The 17,075-nt window shown below is 48.9% G+C and overlaps 1 protein-coding gene across 1 annotated transcript; it reads left to right on the top strand.

Moving 5' to 3' along the window:
• Window positions 1-140: 140 nt before the first annotated feature.
• DUSP3 (dual specificity phosphatase 3) lies at window positions 141-16,588 on the top strand. The gene is made up of 3 exons (XM_028702188.2): window positions 141-327; window positions 11,579-11,805; window positions 16,133-16,588. Exons 1-3 carry the CDS (start codon window positions 206-208, stop codon window positions 16,339-16,341), a joined length of 558 nt encoding a protein of 185 aa, XP_028558021.1. The 5' UTR covers window positions 141-205; the 3' UTR covers window positions 16,342-16,588.
• Window positions 16,589-17,075: the final 487 nt, after the last annotated feature.

The raw sequence follows: 17,075 nt of genomic DNA, 5'->3' as shown, positions 1-17,075 counted from the left end.
GGAGGTGGCGGGTGGAAACGGGTCCGGGGGGCGGCCGCGCTTTCCTGGCGCTGCGCCCAGGGCGCACGAACTCGTCGGCTTCCTCCCGGCCTGGCGCTGGGAGTTGCCCGGCGCGCACCAGCTGATCGCGGCCCCTCCTATCAGGCCGGGCCCGGGGAAAGGAGCGGGGAGGCAGCCCTGCCCATAGCGGCGGGGCGAGCGAGCCATGTCAGAGTTCCAGATTTCGGTGGAAGAGCTCAACGACCTGCTGGCCAACGGCAGCGGCTGCTACAGCCTCCCCAGCGCGCACAGCAACGAGGTGGCGCCCCGCATCCACGTGGGCAACGCGTGAGTTTCTCCCCCAAACCTCAACCCCCCACCCCCACCCCACCCCGCGCTCCCCTCCCCGGTTGGTGGAGGGGGGGAAGCAAGAACACCCTACCCCAATCCATGAAGCTGTCTGTAGGCCTGGGAAAGAGCGAAAGATGAAAACTGGGACGAGGCGGGGGGGGGGGGTCAGGTTGAGGACGGCGAGGTGGGCTGCAAAACGGGGAGGACGTTGCTGGTGGGGGTGGGGGGCAGAGAATGAGTCCTTCTCCCACCGCGGGGAGGGGAAGGTCCCTAATTCCAGTGACAGGGCTAGGGACCTCCACCCCCCTCCCTCGCGTGGTGTTTATTACAGTTGACAGGTTTGGTTGCCGTCATCGTGCGTATAGTTGAACCTCTTCTTAGGGCTGTGGGGCAGCTAAGTGTTCATTGCCCTCCGGGTTGGAGGGCTGCTGCTGCTCCCATGTTAAAGTTTGGGGGACGGAAGGCAAGTGATTGCCGCTCGTCCAAATGCCTGCAGGTGATTGGAACCCAGGCCCCTGCCAAACCGATGGAGGGCAAAGGAGAGGCGAGAGACCTCTGGGATGCTAAATTTGCTACGTACAAATATATGAAGCTGATTTGATATGCTGTTGGTCTTATCTGCACCCATATTGTCTACTCGGACTGGCAGCAGCTCTCCAGGGTTTCAGGTTCAGCCTTTTCCATCTCCCGCAATCCTTCAGATACTCAAAATGCCAGGGATTGAAGATTGGACCTTCTGTTCAACCCAAGGGGGCAGCTCCCCCCGCCATCAAGTAAATAAATAAAAATACTGAACTAACTGACCCATCACATCACAGATAGCTTGGCTCTGGCCTGTCTGCCCCCCCCCCCAATAAATCCTGAACCCCTGACATAAATCCTGCTTGCGCCAATGTGTTCAACCCTGAGATTTGGTCATGTCATGTTGAGAGAAATGTATTCTGTGGCTGTGTACACACCATACATTTAAAACACCCCTGCCAAGAATCCTGGTAACTGTAGCTCCTCCCTCACCAGTGGCGTAGCGTGGGTTGTCAGCACCCGGGGCAAGGCAAGTAATTTGCGCCCCCTAACCCATGGATTTGCGCCCCCTAACCCGTGGATTTGCGCCCCCTAACCTGTGGATTTGCCCTAACCCCAGATGTTGCGCCCGGTGCGGCCGGCCCTCCCTGCACCCCCCACGCTACGCCACTGTCCCTCACAGAGCCATAATTCCCAGTATCCTTAAGAAACAATAATTCCCAGTATTCTTTGGGGGAAGTCCTGTACATTAACTGGTGGGTAAAACCAAGTCCACAATCTGCCAAATAAAAACAGGTCTACTTCCGTTTCGTGAGAGAAGAGGGAGGGAGAGATCTTTGGAACAGGTTGAGTGCAAGTAACCAAACTTCAGTGATAGTTTGGGCGGCTTGTAAGCCATTTTGACATCTTGTTCCAGGAAGTTAAACTCTGTTTGTTGCACTAGCGGCTGCCTCCACATCTCCTTAGGACTTAGCACTGGGATGTTTCTACAAGTGATGTTTCAAAAACCCTGACTTCTGCCTTCCTCGTATCTGTAAATCGTATGAGAAAGCTTTCTTGGCTGGCGTGTACCTTGGCTTCCGTCAGGGCTTTGCAACCTGCTCTTTGCTCTTAACTTTTGGAAGATGGTAAAGATTTGCAGGTCCCATTAAACACTTTTAATAGAGTAGGAATTGGCCCCAGTCTTTCTGTGCACGTATCTGGAGAGGAAACTTTAGGGCATCTGTCTGTTTCGAGAGACAATGAAGTGTGCCTTTTGGGGGGTGAAACCAAACTGCTGGAAAATCACAGCGCCTGCTGTGGCTGCAGAGACTGGTAAGATGTTACTATCACAGAATTGTAGAGTTGAGAGGGACCCTGAGGATCATCTAGTTCAACCCCCTGCAATGTAGGAAAACGCAGCTGTCCCATACAGGAATCGAACCTGCAACCTTGGTGTTATCAGCACCATGCTGTAACCAACTCAGCTATGCTGCCTCCCAACCTTTCAAGTCAAGTCAACAACTCAGCTGTAATTGGACTTCATCCCTAACCATTGGCAATGATGGCTGGGGCTGATGGGAGTTGGTTTCTTGTTTCTGCCCTAAAATAAGCCCCCTTTTTACCCTCTTCCAGCACCATCTTCCTTCCTTGCGGCGTGGTTTTTCCAGAAAGCAAGTAGGTTTGGGTGTGTCGCCGCCTTACATATTTGGAAACGCATGAGCTTATATGCAAGGCACAGCCATAAAATTAGGCTGCCCAGCTCAGTATTTTCTCTCTCTCTCTTACTGACCGGGGCCACTTCCAAATGACCTCTGATTTATTTGTGGGAAGGTCAGCTGGCGTTGCGTCAAGCAAGTACGTTTCCCCTCTCATTATTTGCAAAAGGTCCAATCCTTTGGGAAAGCGGGTTTGCTGTGCAAGGGCCTCCCGATCCACCATAATTGCACAGCCCAAATTTGCTGGCATCTGATTGAATCCCGCTCAAAAACAGTGATGCTCTGAAAGTGCTCCGGCATTGGCTACAGGAAGAGAAGCCGCTCGCTGTTCATTCTTCCTTCTTGGGATTTTTAAAATTTGGGCTGGTCTTTGGAACCTGCTGCATTTGTGCGCTTTAAGTGCTGAGCTTTGGCCTTTCCCCATAAAGTCACCTGTAAATACCCAAACAGCATCGTGGCATTTTCTAGGCCAGCTGGCTTCCTGTAGTAAGAAGGCAAGTTTTATATATTTGCAATCCGGAGTCTGAAAACGACTCATGGTTTCCCTTGTTGTAAGTTTAGCAGACCTTCCAGGTGTCCCTATTTTCCAGGGACAGCCCCAGATTTACAAAAGCCACCCCAGTTTCTGATTTGATCCTGGAATGTCCCAATTTTCCTTAGGACGTCCCTATTTCTATCGGAGAAATGTTGGAGGGTATGGAGTTATGCGACCCCCCCCCCCAGGCCAAGTGGATACAACCTTTAGAAGGCAGCCTTGTATAAGGAAGTTTTTTTTTTATGTTTCGTTTTTTAAATTTCATTTTTATATAGGTTGGAAGCCGCCCAGAGTGGCTGGGGCAACCCAGTCAGATGGGTGGGCTATAAATCATCATCATTATTGATATTATTATTATTGGACGTCCCTATTTCCATTGGAGAAATGTTGGAGGGTATGAGTTGAGGCCTGGATCTATCCATACAGCGGGATGAAAAATCCTGAAGTGACAAGATGGAATGTAATTCTTCAGATTGCAAAGGGATATGAATGCTCGCGTACATTTTTATTTTATTTTAAACCAAACAAAAACTTGTTACAAGAAGAAAATCAGCAGAGCAGATAAGAGGCTGACTAGAACTTTGCTTTGCTTGTCCATCCTTCTGCTGTCAGGGAGCTTTTTACATTGCAGGGGGTTGCATTTCAAAATGGCTGCCCCCTTGCTCATTCCTTCACATCAGAGCTTTCCCGCCTTGTTCTGCTGCAGGCGTAGGCCTCAGTTTAGCCCTCCATTTATAGTACTTGCTGGGGTGCCCTGTGAATGGCGCCTGGATCACCTTTGTGAAAAGGCCATGTGTAGCCCTATTCCAGTTCAACCAGAGGCAAACATCGTCGAATCGTAGATTTGTGGCGTTGGAAGGGACCCTGAGGGTCACCCAACTCCCTGCAATGCAGGAACTTCAAATAAAGAACCGCCAAACATTAAGCGGACCTTTTGGACTGAGCTGCTGAAGCTCGTAGGCCGCAGGTTTAGCCACAGATCAACTCTAACCTAGCCCTAGACTTGTCATCCAGAAATGTCAGGCAATATTTATATGAACACAGGATTTGTACATATGGATTTATACGTTTTGGGTTGGGAGATATATCAATATATTGTGCAAAACCAGTTTGAAGTCCATATTGCGATACGGGTTTCATAATTTTTGACCTGGCAATATATCGCGAATCATGGTGTGTGTGTGTGTGTGTGTGTGTGTGTGCGTGCTATGCAGAAATCACAATGCGGGAAAAACTGTGAAGCCAGCCAATGCCTCTACACAGCTCCATCATTATTTCAGACATCGGACTCAGCTTACATCGGCAAAGAAAAAGCACTTTATATGCGTCGTATATAGGCATTATAACTCTGTGACACCAGGTGACGCTGTGGAGTTCCGTTTTTGCAAGCTTATATATGAGTTTCTAACACTCCGGCCATTGCCACTTATGCCAGCTGTAGGAAGCATAACTGTAATTGACCAGAAGGAAGACCTGTCCCTATTGTGAGACAGCAAACCTCTCCTTTGCAGAGTCAGCATTTCTAAGCCCATCGATGTCAATGGGCTTTCGTCCACTTAACTCTGGCAGCGCCAGCCCATGCAGTGTCCAGGGGGGAATGATTAACGTCACTAGGTGCCCGATTTGGGAAATTGCCCTTGGCACCAGCTTGCCCCCTTCAGGCTTCTACTTGCCAAGCTTCTACTTTAATAGGGATTGATTATCCCTAAAGATCCTGTAATTACCTTGAGGTGTTGGCGGTTGTGGCTGGAAAAGAAGGAAAGTCTTCCTCTGCTGGCGCTGTGTACCTTTATGCCAATCAGGATATTAATCCCTTTCTGTGAGCACATAGGGTGCGAGGCCCTCCAGATTGGGGTCCAGCTGGAGTCAACCAATATTTTGGGGTCACAGGCTCCCCACCCCAGCAAAGACCCAGAGGTCATAATGGCTGCGCAGTGTTGGAAGCCGTGGGTAGGCAGATACTTTTAAGTTCACGTGCTCTTAAATCCTGGTACCCTCAGGACATAGTTGCCACTTACGATTTTACATTGCTCTTTTAATTTCCAAAGCACTTCAAAATGTTTTGTGTCTTTCTAACAATAACCCGACACCATGCCCAACCGTGGTTTGCATACCGCTAACTGTAGTTACTGTATTTTTCGCCCTATAGGACGCACTTTTCCCCCTCCAAAAATGAAGGGGAAATGTGTGTGCGTCCTATGGGGCGAATGCAGGCTTTCGCTGAAGCCTGGAGAGCGAGAGGGGTCGGTGTGCACCGCCATCCCGCTGTCTCCCGATGTGGTTTGGAGGCTGACGGTGGGGAGACACGTGCTTCTCCCCGCCGCCAGCCCCGCAAGCGCCTGGGGGGGGGAATAATTTTTTTCCTTTATTTCCCCCCAAAAAAACTTGGTGCGTCCTATGGGCTGGTGCGTCTTATGGGGCAAAAAATACGGTAATAATCCAAACCCTGGTTTGAGCATGGAAAAGTACAAGCAAACCATTTTTAGACTACTTGCCTGTTTTCCGTGATCATCTTGATCAGTATTCCAGTTTCTTGTTGCATCAGCCTCGAGGCAGATCAACAGCCCTTTGGTTTGTTGAGTCTGACAACATGCAAAACACGATTGGCATCTTTTTCCAGGCCTTTGGCTAATTAAGCAATCTATGGCATTTTAAACTGGAGGGAGGTGTTTTTGTTTGTTATGGTGGTATGCATTTTTGTGTTTTTATATTGTAAACTGCTTTGTGATCTTTAGATGAAGGGCAGTACAGTCATACCTCGGAACTCGTACGCCTTGGTATGTACGTTTCGGCTCCCGAACAATCGAAAACCGGAAGTGATTGTTCCAGTTTTCAAATGTTCTTTGGAACCCGAACATCCGACACAACTTCTGCAGCTTCTGATTGGCTGCAGGAGCTTCCTGCAGCTAATCGGAAGCCGTGCCTTGGTTTCCGAATGTTTTGGAAGTTGAACGGACTTCCGGAACGGATTCCGTTCGACTTCCAAGGTACCACTGTATAGAAACTTTATTAATAAAAAAACTCCAGACCATGGTTTCTGATTATGGTTTGCTGGTAGGGTTGAAAACCATGGTTTGTCAAGTCAAACATTGCTCCAAACCATGGTTAACTATTCTTTGGCATGATGTCTGTGAGTTAGATTTACATTTGAGGTGACCTTGTTGATTTTCCTAAGCTCACACAGTGAGAACTTGGCAGAGGAAGGAACTTGAACCCCGGCCTTTCAGCCCAGTGGTGGACCACTGTCTCTCAGTTAAGAGAAGAGAGAATTTGATGAAATACATTGGCGATTCTCAGTAGTGCAGATCCAGTTTCCTCTATCTTTATGAATTTAAAATCAGGAAGAAATGTTTGTTGTTGTTTTTTAAGTCATTGAAGAAGAAGTTTGAAGAAGACATTGATTGGTACAAATGCTGACAAGTTCATTGATACAGGAGTGCTAACTAAGCAGGGCACCAATGAACTCTGTGCATTTTAATACAAGTCGAAGTAAAAGGTCAGGCTGCTCTGAACTAGAAATTCAGGATGCAGAATTGCAGCGTCTGCAAAAAGAAAAAGGAAAGAAAAAATAGGTAAACGGTCCAGGGAAGACAGGAGCAAGGAGTGTTAATTAAAATCTGAAGGTTAGATGAAGGTGTAATTGAGGATGCCTCAACACTTTTGCTCCTACGTAAGGTCCTAAGGAACAACCCAAAGGGTCTTCTCAGGCCCTTTTGTTTTTGTGCAATAGATGCACTGCTGCCACACACTTGTTCGTGCATTGTTACTTGATTATTGACGTAAACCTCCCAAATGTATTTTGTATAAAGGTAAAGGGACCCCTGACCATTAGGTCCAGTCGTGACCGACTGTAGGTTGCGGCGCTCATCTCGCTTTATTGGCCGAGGGAGCTAGCGTACAACTTCTGGGTCATGTGGCCAGCATGATTAAGCCGCTTCTGGTGAACCAGAGCAGTGCACGGAAACGCCGTTTACCTTCCCGCTGGAGCGGTACCTATTTATCTACTTGCACTTTGACGTGCTCTTGAACTGCTAGGTTGGCAGCAGCAGGGACCGACCAACGAGAGCTCACCCTGTCGCGGGGATTCGAACCGGCGACCTTCTGATCGGCAAGTCCTAGGCTCTGTGGTTTAACCCACAGCGCCATCCGCGTCCCTTTTGTATTTTGTATAGTTAAGTTTTTACCTCTATCTTCAGTACATTTTCTTTTCCTTTATTGCTATGGCTAGTGACTGATGCAAATAAGAATTCTTCTGATTCTCATCCTTGTTCCTGCAATACGCAAGTTCTTTTCTTTTGCAGGGATATTGCAATTTCCCAGCATGCTTGGAGAATGAAGTGCTGTTTCCCTTCTCCTGCTGCTGATAGCACACCCATTGCTATGCGTGGGGTGGGGTGAGGATGTCGTGGACCTGAGATGTCATTATCCTTGAGCAACACAACCCCTCCTCTTCGTCTCCCCCCCCCCCCACGCCATGTCGTGAACTATTGAAAAGTATTAACTCGTTCAGGGGACCATTTGCAAATCCTGTTTGTAAAGAGGGCCACATCCTCCAGCAGTTTCCCCCTCTGTAGATTGGGGTGGGGAGCATTTCCCGAAAACTTCAGGATCCCCACCTCTGTTGTGGAACTCCCCCTTAAAATTGTTGGCATCCGTCTGTCTCGAGAGACCATGGAGTGTGCCTCTGGGGCACAAGCCTAGTCAGTGTGTAGGGAGGTCCTGGGCTGCCCAGATGATAAGAACCCCCTATCAGCCTCGCTGATGTGGTCCAAAGGAAAGCAGAGCAGTATGTTTGCCTGCAGGAGTTGCTGGAATGAGGCGTACAAGGCGCCATCCAACCATCTTAAAGACTCTAAAGAGCCAGTGTGGTGTAGTGGTTAAGAGCGGTAGTCTCGTAATCTGGGGAACCGGGTTCGATTCCCCGCTCCTCCACCTGCAGCTGCTGGGTGACCTTGGGCCAGTCACACTTCTCTGAAGTCTCTCAGCCCCACTCACCTCACAGAGTGTTTGTTGTGGGGGAGGAAGGGAAAAGAGAATGTTAGCCGCTTTGAGACTCCTGAAGGGGAGTGAAAGGCGGGATATCAAATCCAAACTCCTCCTCCGCCGCCGCTGCTTCTTCTTCTTCTTCTTCTTCTTCTTCTTCTTCTTCTTCTTCTTCTTCTTCTTCTTCTTCTTCTTCTTCTTCTCCAGATTTGTGTAGGGTTTACACCTCAGCCTTTTCTGTTCCTGAAAACATCCCACAAAGCAGCAGAGGTTTAGGATCAGAGTTTTCCTCCTCCTAGATGGGCTACCTTCTCAGGTTGATGAGCCTCATCTGTCCCTATGTTAAAATAATAATGATGTACAAACTATGGTTGAATCTACACAAAGGAAACAAAAATGCTATAAATAAGTAAGAAATTACGATTGTTACAGTGGTGCCTCGGGTTACATACGCTTCAGGTTACATACGCTTCAGGTTACAGACTCCGCTAACCCAGAAATATTACCTTGGGTTGAAAACTTTACCTCCGGATGAGAACAGAAATCGTGCTCCGGCGGCGTGGCGGCAGCAGGAGGCCCCATTAGCTAAAGTGGTGCTTCAGGTTAAGAACAGTTTCAGGTTAAGAACAGACCTCCGGAACAAATTAAGTTCTTAACCCGAGGTACCACTGTAGACTCTCAGCCCAACCTACAATGTTGAGAGATAAGCTCAAGGGACAACATTGCAGTGTTACTTCATTCTCTCAGCTTCGGCTGAGCCTGTGGCTGGATCTAGACACATAAAAAAAAAAACATTTCAGGGAAAGGAGTTGTAAAGCTCATAACAGGAATTCATGTTGCCGAAGGATCAAACTCTACAGCCCCGTCTGATGTCACAGTGTTATAATGCATTAAAAAATACTAACGTAGCTGAGTCCTGCAGTAGAGGTTTAATACCACACTACATCTCAGGGCTGCTGTAAACCACACAATGGTATTTTACACCTGGGAGATAGCACAGTCAGTAGAGCTTGAGGCTCTTAATCTCAGGGTTGTGGGTTCAAACCCCATGTTGGGTGAAAGATCCCTGCATTGCAGGGGGAGTGGACTACACGACCCTCGTAAATTATATGATTCTGTGTGAAAACAAGCTTTTGGGATTCTGGGGGTGGACCAATGCTGCTTTTTGAAGACTACAAGGTCTACGCAGGCTGAGACCCTACCTGCCCGCGGACTGTCTTGCCAGAGTGGGGCATGCTCTGGTTATCTCCCGCTTGGACTACTGCAATGCGCTCTACGTGGGGCTACCTTTGAAGGTGACCCGGAAACTACAACTAATCCAGAATGTGGCAGCTAGACTGGTGACTGGGGGCGGCCGCCGAGACCACAGAACAACGGTCTTGAAAGACCTACATTGGCTCCCAGTATGTTCCCGAGCACAATTCAAAGTGTTGGTGCTGACCTTTAAAGCCCTAAACGGCCTCGGCCCAGTATACCTGAAGGAGCGTCTCCACCCCCATCGTTCTGCCCGGATACGCTGAGGTCCAGCTCTGAGGGCCTTCTGGCAGTTCCCTCATTGCGAGAAGCAAAGCTACAGGGAACCAGGCAGAGGGCCTTCTCGGTAGTGGCGCCCACCCTGTGGAACGCCCTCCCATCAGATGTCAAAGCGATAAACAACTACCTGACATCTTAAGGCAGCCCTGTTCAGGGAAGTTTTTAATGTGTGACATTTTAGTGTATTTTTGGTCTCTGTGGAAGCCGCACAGAGTGGCTGGGGAAACCCAGCCAGATGGGCGGGGTACAAATAATAAATTATTATTATTATTATTATTATTATTATTATTATTATTACATCTAATGCTTTGGATTTTTGCCGTTGCAATCGTGGCCCATCCTAAATATGATTATACCTTCTGGGTTCCTGCTCTTGCTGGTGTTTGGCATTCTTTATCTGACACTAAAGAAGATGGATTAGTCGAAACTCATCTGGCTGCAGATAATTGGCTTTGGGGAAATATTTGTTTCATGCAACTGCACATGTTATTTTATTTTAATTGATTTTTATATCCACTTTGTTCAGGGCCTTTGCATATGAAGATGAATCTATTGGCCACTGGGCTCTGATCAATTTTTTTAAAAAAATCATTTCAAAGTTTTGTTTGTCTAATAGATTTCTATAATTCATGGGCTACCTTGGCTTTTTGTGTGTGTTCACAATGTATTGGTTGAGGAACCTATTCTCCTCAGCCACAGATCTGAATTTTCTAAGCCAGTCTTTTACACCAAGAGGTTTCTGACATTTCTCTCACTGGTGACAAGCAGTCTCTCTCTTTGCTAGTGTAATATTCTGCAGAGGGTAATGTTGATCTAGCGGCTGGAGTAATGTTACAAGACTTGCTAGGATGAGCTCCAGATTTAGAGTAGGCAGGAGTTTGTGGCCCTCTCTGGGGATGGGCAAGAAAGGTCTCTTCTCCCCCCCCCCCGGCCGCCCTTCTCCAGAACTGTTGCTTTCAGCACAAAAATTGTGTGTTGTCCTCTATGGGGTTTGTGGATCAAGACCTTTTAGACAGGCCAATGGCTCAGTTCAAACGGTTGGTAAAGGTTAAGGGACCCCTGACCATTACGTCCAGTCGTGACTGACTCTGGGGTTGCGGCGCTCGTCTCGCTTTATTGGCTAAGGGAGCTGGCGTACAGTTTCTGGGTCATGTGGCCAGCATGACTAAGCCGCTTCTGGCGAACCAGAGTAGCACACGAAACGTTGTTTACCTTCCCGCTGGAGTGGTACCTATTTATCTACTTGCACTTTGATGTGCTTTTGAACTGCTAGGTGGGCAGGAGCAGGGACCAAGCAATGGGAGCTCACCCTGTTGCGGGGATTCGAACCGCCGACATTCTGATCGGCAAGTCCTAGGCTCTGTGGTTTAATGCACAGCGCCACCTGTATCCCTTTACATAGCATAAATCCCTGCCTATTTTACAAAAATACTTTTTTAAAAAAACAAACCCCCAAAAACCCCAGAGTCCTTTTTGTTGGAGGTAACTCAGATGGAAATTCCCAGGTGTCAGAAAAGGTTATTTATGTATGCCACTACTGCGGCTCATGTTTCGTTAACCCAAAAATGAAAAACGAGCGAAGTCCCGACTAAAGAATATTGGCAACTTAAACTGATGGAACATGTGCAGCTTACGGACCTAACATATATAGATAAAAGAACAAGAAGAGCATACATTTACAGAAGATTGGGAAATGTTTATTTGAATATATGGAGGACAATTTTGTTTGTTTGAAAACACTGGCAGCATTAAAATAAATTCAACAGTGTCAATAAGTTTTGATGGATGTAATAATGGAATACCGAATGGTTAGCTTGTATAAAATACGCAGGTATTTATGTTGTGCAAAATGAACTGTGGAAAGAGAGGAAGGGAAGTCATTGATATTTTAAGGTTCTTTAAGCGAATGTTCTAAAATGTAAAACAAAGTGTAATAATAATCACACACACACGACATGACTCAATCTTCCCGTTACAGGTTCATAGCCAAGAATGTTATGCGCCTGCAACGCCTGGGCATCACCCACATCCTGAACGCGGCAGAAGGCAAGTCTTTCATGCACGTGAACACCAATGCCGAGTTCTACGAAGGCACAGGCATCACTTATCACGGCATCAAGGCCAACGACACCCAGGAGTTCAACCTCAGCCGCTACTTTGAGGAAGCCGCCGATTTCATCGAGAAGGCGTTGGCACAGAAAGATGGTAAGAGTGTCACATGTCGCAGCTGCAAGAACCTGTTCCTCCGCTATGGGAATGGACTGCTTGTCCTGCTGAACTGCATTCTGCTGTGTTCTGCGGGCCAAGCTGCACCATGGCCTCCCCTTGCTATTTCCCTGTCCTCTGCTTACAGATGCATTTGGTTGCTCTTTGCGTTGCATGGTAGCCTTGAGCGCAAAGGAGGGCGGGCTGGAGAGTCTGAACCAATCCGGTGTCCTGCTTGCTGCATCAGGGAGTTGTAAGTCTAAAAACAGCAGGAGGACACCAGTTTGGGAATGGCTGGTCTGGATCAGTGGCCTCTTAGTCCCTTGTCAATCTGGATTTTTGTGATCATTCTCATCTCCAGGATGTACCGTATTTTTCGCTCTATAAGGCGCACCAGACCACAAGACGCACCTAGTTTTTGGAGGAGAAAAACAAGAACAAAAATATTCTGAATCTCAGAAGCCAGAACAGCAAGAGGGATCGCTGCGCAGCGATCCCTCTTACTGTTCTGGCTTCTGGGATAGCTGCGCAGCCTGCATTTGCTCCGTAAGATGCACACACATTTCCTCATACTTTTTAGGAGGGAAAAAGTGAGTCTTATAGAGCACAAAATACGGTATGTGTGTGTTTGTGCGGAATTTAAGGGACATGAATTGAAGGGAATCAGCGGTAGCGTGGGAGGATTAGCAGGAGAAACATGTAAAGTATACCCCATTATTCTCGCTGAGAGGACAGCTTTTGTCTGCTGGCTAAGGATCGCTTTCAGATTGATGGTGGATTCTGTGCTTTTATATATTTGAGCTGGGTTGTGCGGGCGGGAGCAGCAACGCTGCTTCTGAATGACAATCGCTGGAAACCACAGGAGGGGAGACAACCCTTCTGCTCAAATCCTGCTTCACGGCTTCCCATATAAGTATCTGGCTTATACCAGTACTCTGGACTCAATGGGCCATTGGCTGCTTGATCATCATCATCATCATCAATTAATAATTTATTATTTATATCCTGCCCATCTGGCTAGGTTTCTCCAGCCACTCTAGCCAGGTCTCAACAGAATATTTAAAACATCAAACATTAAAATCTTCCCTAAATGGAGTTGCCTTCAGATGTCTACGATAAGTCAGATAGTTGTTTATTTATTTGACATCTGATGGGAGGGTGTTCCACAGGGCGGGCTCCACTACCGTGAAGGCCCTCTTAGGTTCTTTCGAAGTGCAAAGTCGGGCCTTGGCTTTCACCTGCTTGTGGTTTGACAGCCTGTTTAAATCTGCTGTTGCTGATTCATTCATATTTTGAATCCGCGGCGCAGCTGTTTTCAAGTCCCCGGGCAGCTTAGTGGGCACCTCCTCTACATACAGAGTTATTCCAAACTGGCACTGGCATCTGCTAACCTTCGGCATTCCTTTCTCCCTGTTAGGTTTGAGCTAGACCATGGGTAGGCAAACTAAGGCCTGGGGGCCGAATCCGGCCCAATCGCCTTCTAAATCTGGCCCGCGGACGGTCTAGGAATCAGTATGTTTTTACATGAGTAGAATGTGCCCTTTTATTTAAAGTGCATCTCTGGGTTATTTGTGGGGCATAGGAATTTGTTCGTTCCCCACCCCCCAAAATATAGTCCCGCCCCCCACAAGGTCTGAGGGACAGTGGACCGGCTCCCTGCTGAAAAAATTTGCTGGCCCCTGGGTTATAAATTTGTTTGTGTTCACATTTTAAAGCGAATCTAACAACCTTTTTGCTTTCTGAAACAATGTGAGAATCTGGAGGGAACCAGAATGGGGGGGGGGGGGGCTGGCTTGTGGCATAAGCTTTTGTGAGCTAGTTTCCAGGAAAGATTTATGCCATCATAGTCTTCAAGGGGACACAAGACTCACAGAATCTCATAATTGTAGAGTTGGAAGGGAACTCGACGGTCATCTAGTCCAACCCCCCTTTTTGTGGCTTAACGTCTTCCTATGCGGCCCACATGTGGCTTTGCTCTCGTTCCCCCGGAGGCAAAGCTCCTAAAGCCCTCCTCTTCGGGCAATTTCGTAACTGGATCCCACCCGAAAATAGCGACAGCCTGGACAGTTTGTCCCTTTCCCGCACCTCGAAGGAGATTTTGTTTCCCGAACAAAGAAAGCCAGTTGGACTCTGTGGGCGAGTGAGAGTTCCCTGGAGTGTTGGAATTCTTGTCATTTGTTCTTGCTATTTAAGCGTTGCTATTCTGCTCTTCCGCAGCGAGAACCCAGAGCAGCTTGCAAAAAAGAAAAGAAAAAGTATAAATAGAAAAGTTAATATGTAAATTCACGAACCTGGCCGAGCGCGGCTGCTTTTTTTCCTTTCTTCCCCCAAAGCCAAACAATCCTAGCACCTTCTTGTAATGAGGAAAACCTATCCCAATCTCAGTTCATCATCAGGTTTTATCCTGTATTCCTGTCCTGAAAGGGACGTGGGTGGCACTGTGGGTTAAACCACAGAGCCTAGGACTTGCCGATCAGAAGGTCGGCGGTTCGAATCCCCGCGACGGGGTGAGCTCCAGTTGCTCGGTCCCTGCTACTGCCAACCTAGCAGTTCAAGAGCACGTCAAAGTGCAAGTAGATAAATAGGTACCGCTCCGGCGGGAAGGTAAACGGCGTTTCTGTGCGCTGCTCTGGTTCGCCAGAAGCGGCTTAGTCATGCTGGCCACATGACCCGGAAGCTGTACACCGGCTCCCTCGGCCAATAAAGCGAGATGAGCGCCACAACCCCAGAGTCATCCACGACTGGACCTAATGGTCAGGGGTCCCTTTACCTTTATTCCTGTCCTGGAGATTACACATCATTTATGAATGTCCCTGTTTAAGACGTCCTAAATCCTGTCTGAATTAATGAAAAGTGAGGGGTTGAGACCCCCATGACTCTCCACCAGCCTGACTCATCTCTGCCTCTTGGCCTCCCTCCTCCCACTCTCCTTCTGCTTCTGGACTTCTCTCTGCCACAAACTCTCCCTTCTCACTAAGCCCTGTTTCCTCTCCAGCTTCTGACACCTCCTCCTCCCAGCCTGCGCCCTCTGACCACTCATGGTCATCCCACCACCACACCCCGGGCTCTGAGCCTTCTTCCCTTGGGGGTTTCTCAGGTGGTTCCTCTGTGTCCAACCTGCCCACAGCAGCCAATGGAGATAGACAGTACTGCACTCTATGGACCAATGGTAGGACTTGGAGTAAGACAGCTTCCTCTGATACCCTATCAAAATGGTGGGTGGCAGATTGTCACCTTCTCCCTTCAGAATCTCTCTTCTGTCTCTCCTGACCCCATTTTCTTTTGCAGCCTGCTAATCTTCGTGGCGGGGTGTGCTCCCGTTGCTCGGTCCCAGCGCCTGCCAACCTAGCAGTTCGAAAGCACCCCCGGGTGCAAGTAGATAAATAGGGACCGCTTACTAGTGGGAAGGTAAACGGCGTTCCGTGTGCTGCGCTGGCTCGCCAGATGCAGCTTTGTCACACTGGCCACGTGACCCGGAAGTGTCTCTGGACAGCGCTGGCCCCCGGCCTCTTGAGTGAGATGGGCGCACAACCCTAGAGTCTGTCAAGACTGGCCCGTACGGGCAGGGGTACCTTTACCTTTAATCTTAGGGACATGGGTTTGAGCCCCACATTGGGTCAAAAGATTCCTGCATTGCAGCAGGTGCGACTAGATGATTCTCGTGGCCCCTTCGAACTCTACAATTCTGTGATTCTGTGTGTTCCCCCTTAGCATAAGGACTCCATTTTACACACACACACACACACACACACACACACACTTGCATATAGCTTCCATGAGCCCCCAGTTGTCACATATCGCGACTACACCGGCTTTTCTCTTCTTCCCTGCCAGTGTGATGTAGTGGTTAAGAGCAATACAGTGGTACCTCAGGTTACATACGCTTCAGGTTACATACGCTTCAGGTTACAGACTCCTCTAACCCAGAAATAGTGCTTCAGGTTAAGAACTTTGCTTCAGGATAAGAACAGAAATCGGGCTCCGGCGGCACGGCAGCAGCAGGAGGCCCCATTAGCTAAAGTGGTGCTTCAGGTTAAGAACAGTTTCAGGTTAAGAACGGACCTCCAGAACGAATTAAGTACTTAACCCGAGGTACCACTGTAGATTTGTAATCTGGTGAACTGGGTTCGCGTCTCCGCTCCTCCACATGCAGCTGCTGGGTGACCTTGGGCCAGTCACACTTCTCTGAAGTCTCTCAGCCCCACTCACCTCACAGAGTGTTTGTTGTGGGGGGGGGAGGGAAAGGAGAATGTTAGCCGCTTTGAGACTCCTTCGGGTAGTGATAAAGCGGGATATCAAATCCAAACTCTTCTTCTTCCCCTCCTAGGCCGGGTGTTTGTCCACTGCCGCGAAGGCTACAGCCGCTCGCCGACGCTGGTCATCGCTTACCTCATGCTGCGGCAGAACATGGATGTCAAGAGTGCCGTCAGCATTGTCCGGCAGAAGCGGGAGATCGGCCCCAACGATGGCTTCCTCCGGCAGCTGTGCCAGCTCAACGACCGATTGGTGAAGGAAGGCAAGCTGAAGAAGCCGTAACGGCCGCCGCCACTTGCCCTCTCTTGCCGGAACTCCCGTTTGTTGCTTTCGGTTGCCAGCTCCAACTGCCAGGCCACGCGAGGGAGGCAGGGGTCCCCTTCTGGTTTCTCCTGCTGCCCTGGGTGGCGCCAGAGGGCGCTGCTGCAATATTGAAACGCCCAGCGCCCAGGCGCCGGCTTGTCTCTTGTGTCTTTTCTTTTTTTAGTTTGGAATCCGCCCAATATAACGCGTGTGATTTTTGTGTGTGTGATTTTGTTTGGAGTCCCTTTTTGCACCACAGCTGTGAAGGCCTTTGATAAAGTCGAGTGTTCACGTTGCCAGATCACTGCCGGCGCAGATGGTCCTCGCTTGCCGCTCTCTCTTGTGCTGTGCCACCTTGCAGACCCAGTGCCCTCCTCCTCCTCTGGGGGTTACATCTGGAGGGCCTTTTTTCATTTACATGTCAAGGGGCCAAGGGCTATCCCACCCCCTGGCCCAAACCTACCACTTTCACCCCTTGCTAACAGCATGTGCCAAAGGGTGGTAACTTAACAGAGTCAGGTTCCTAGTCCATATGGTCTCTGTGCAGGGTCCACCTGGGCTGCCGACCTTGGGCAAGCAAGCTGGTTAGGTGTTGGGCTCCTGGCTCGAACGCTTGGACCTTGCGAGGTTTTTCGGAGCCAGGAGTCCCACCTGGTTGAGCCCAGCTTGCCATTTCACCTCCACTCGGCTTCTACCCATGTTCCACTGCTTAG

The sequence above is a fragment of the Podarcis muralis genome, chromosome 13, assembly GCF_964188315.1.
Source record: "Podarcis muralis chromosome 13, rPodMur119.hap1.1, whole genome shotgun sequence".
Classification (NCBI taxonomy): Eukaryota; Metazoa; Chordata; class Lepidosauria; order Squamata; family Lacertidae; genus Podarcis; species Podarcis muralis.
This window is presented reverse-complemented; position numbering and strand designations above follow the sequence as displayed.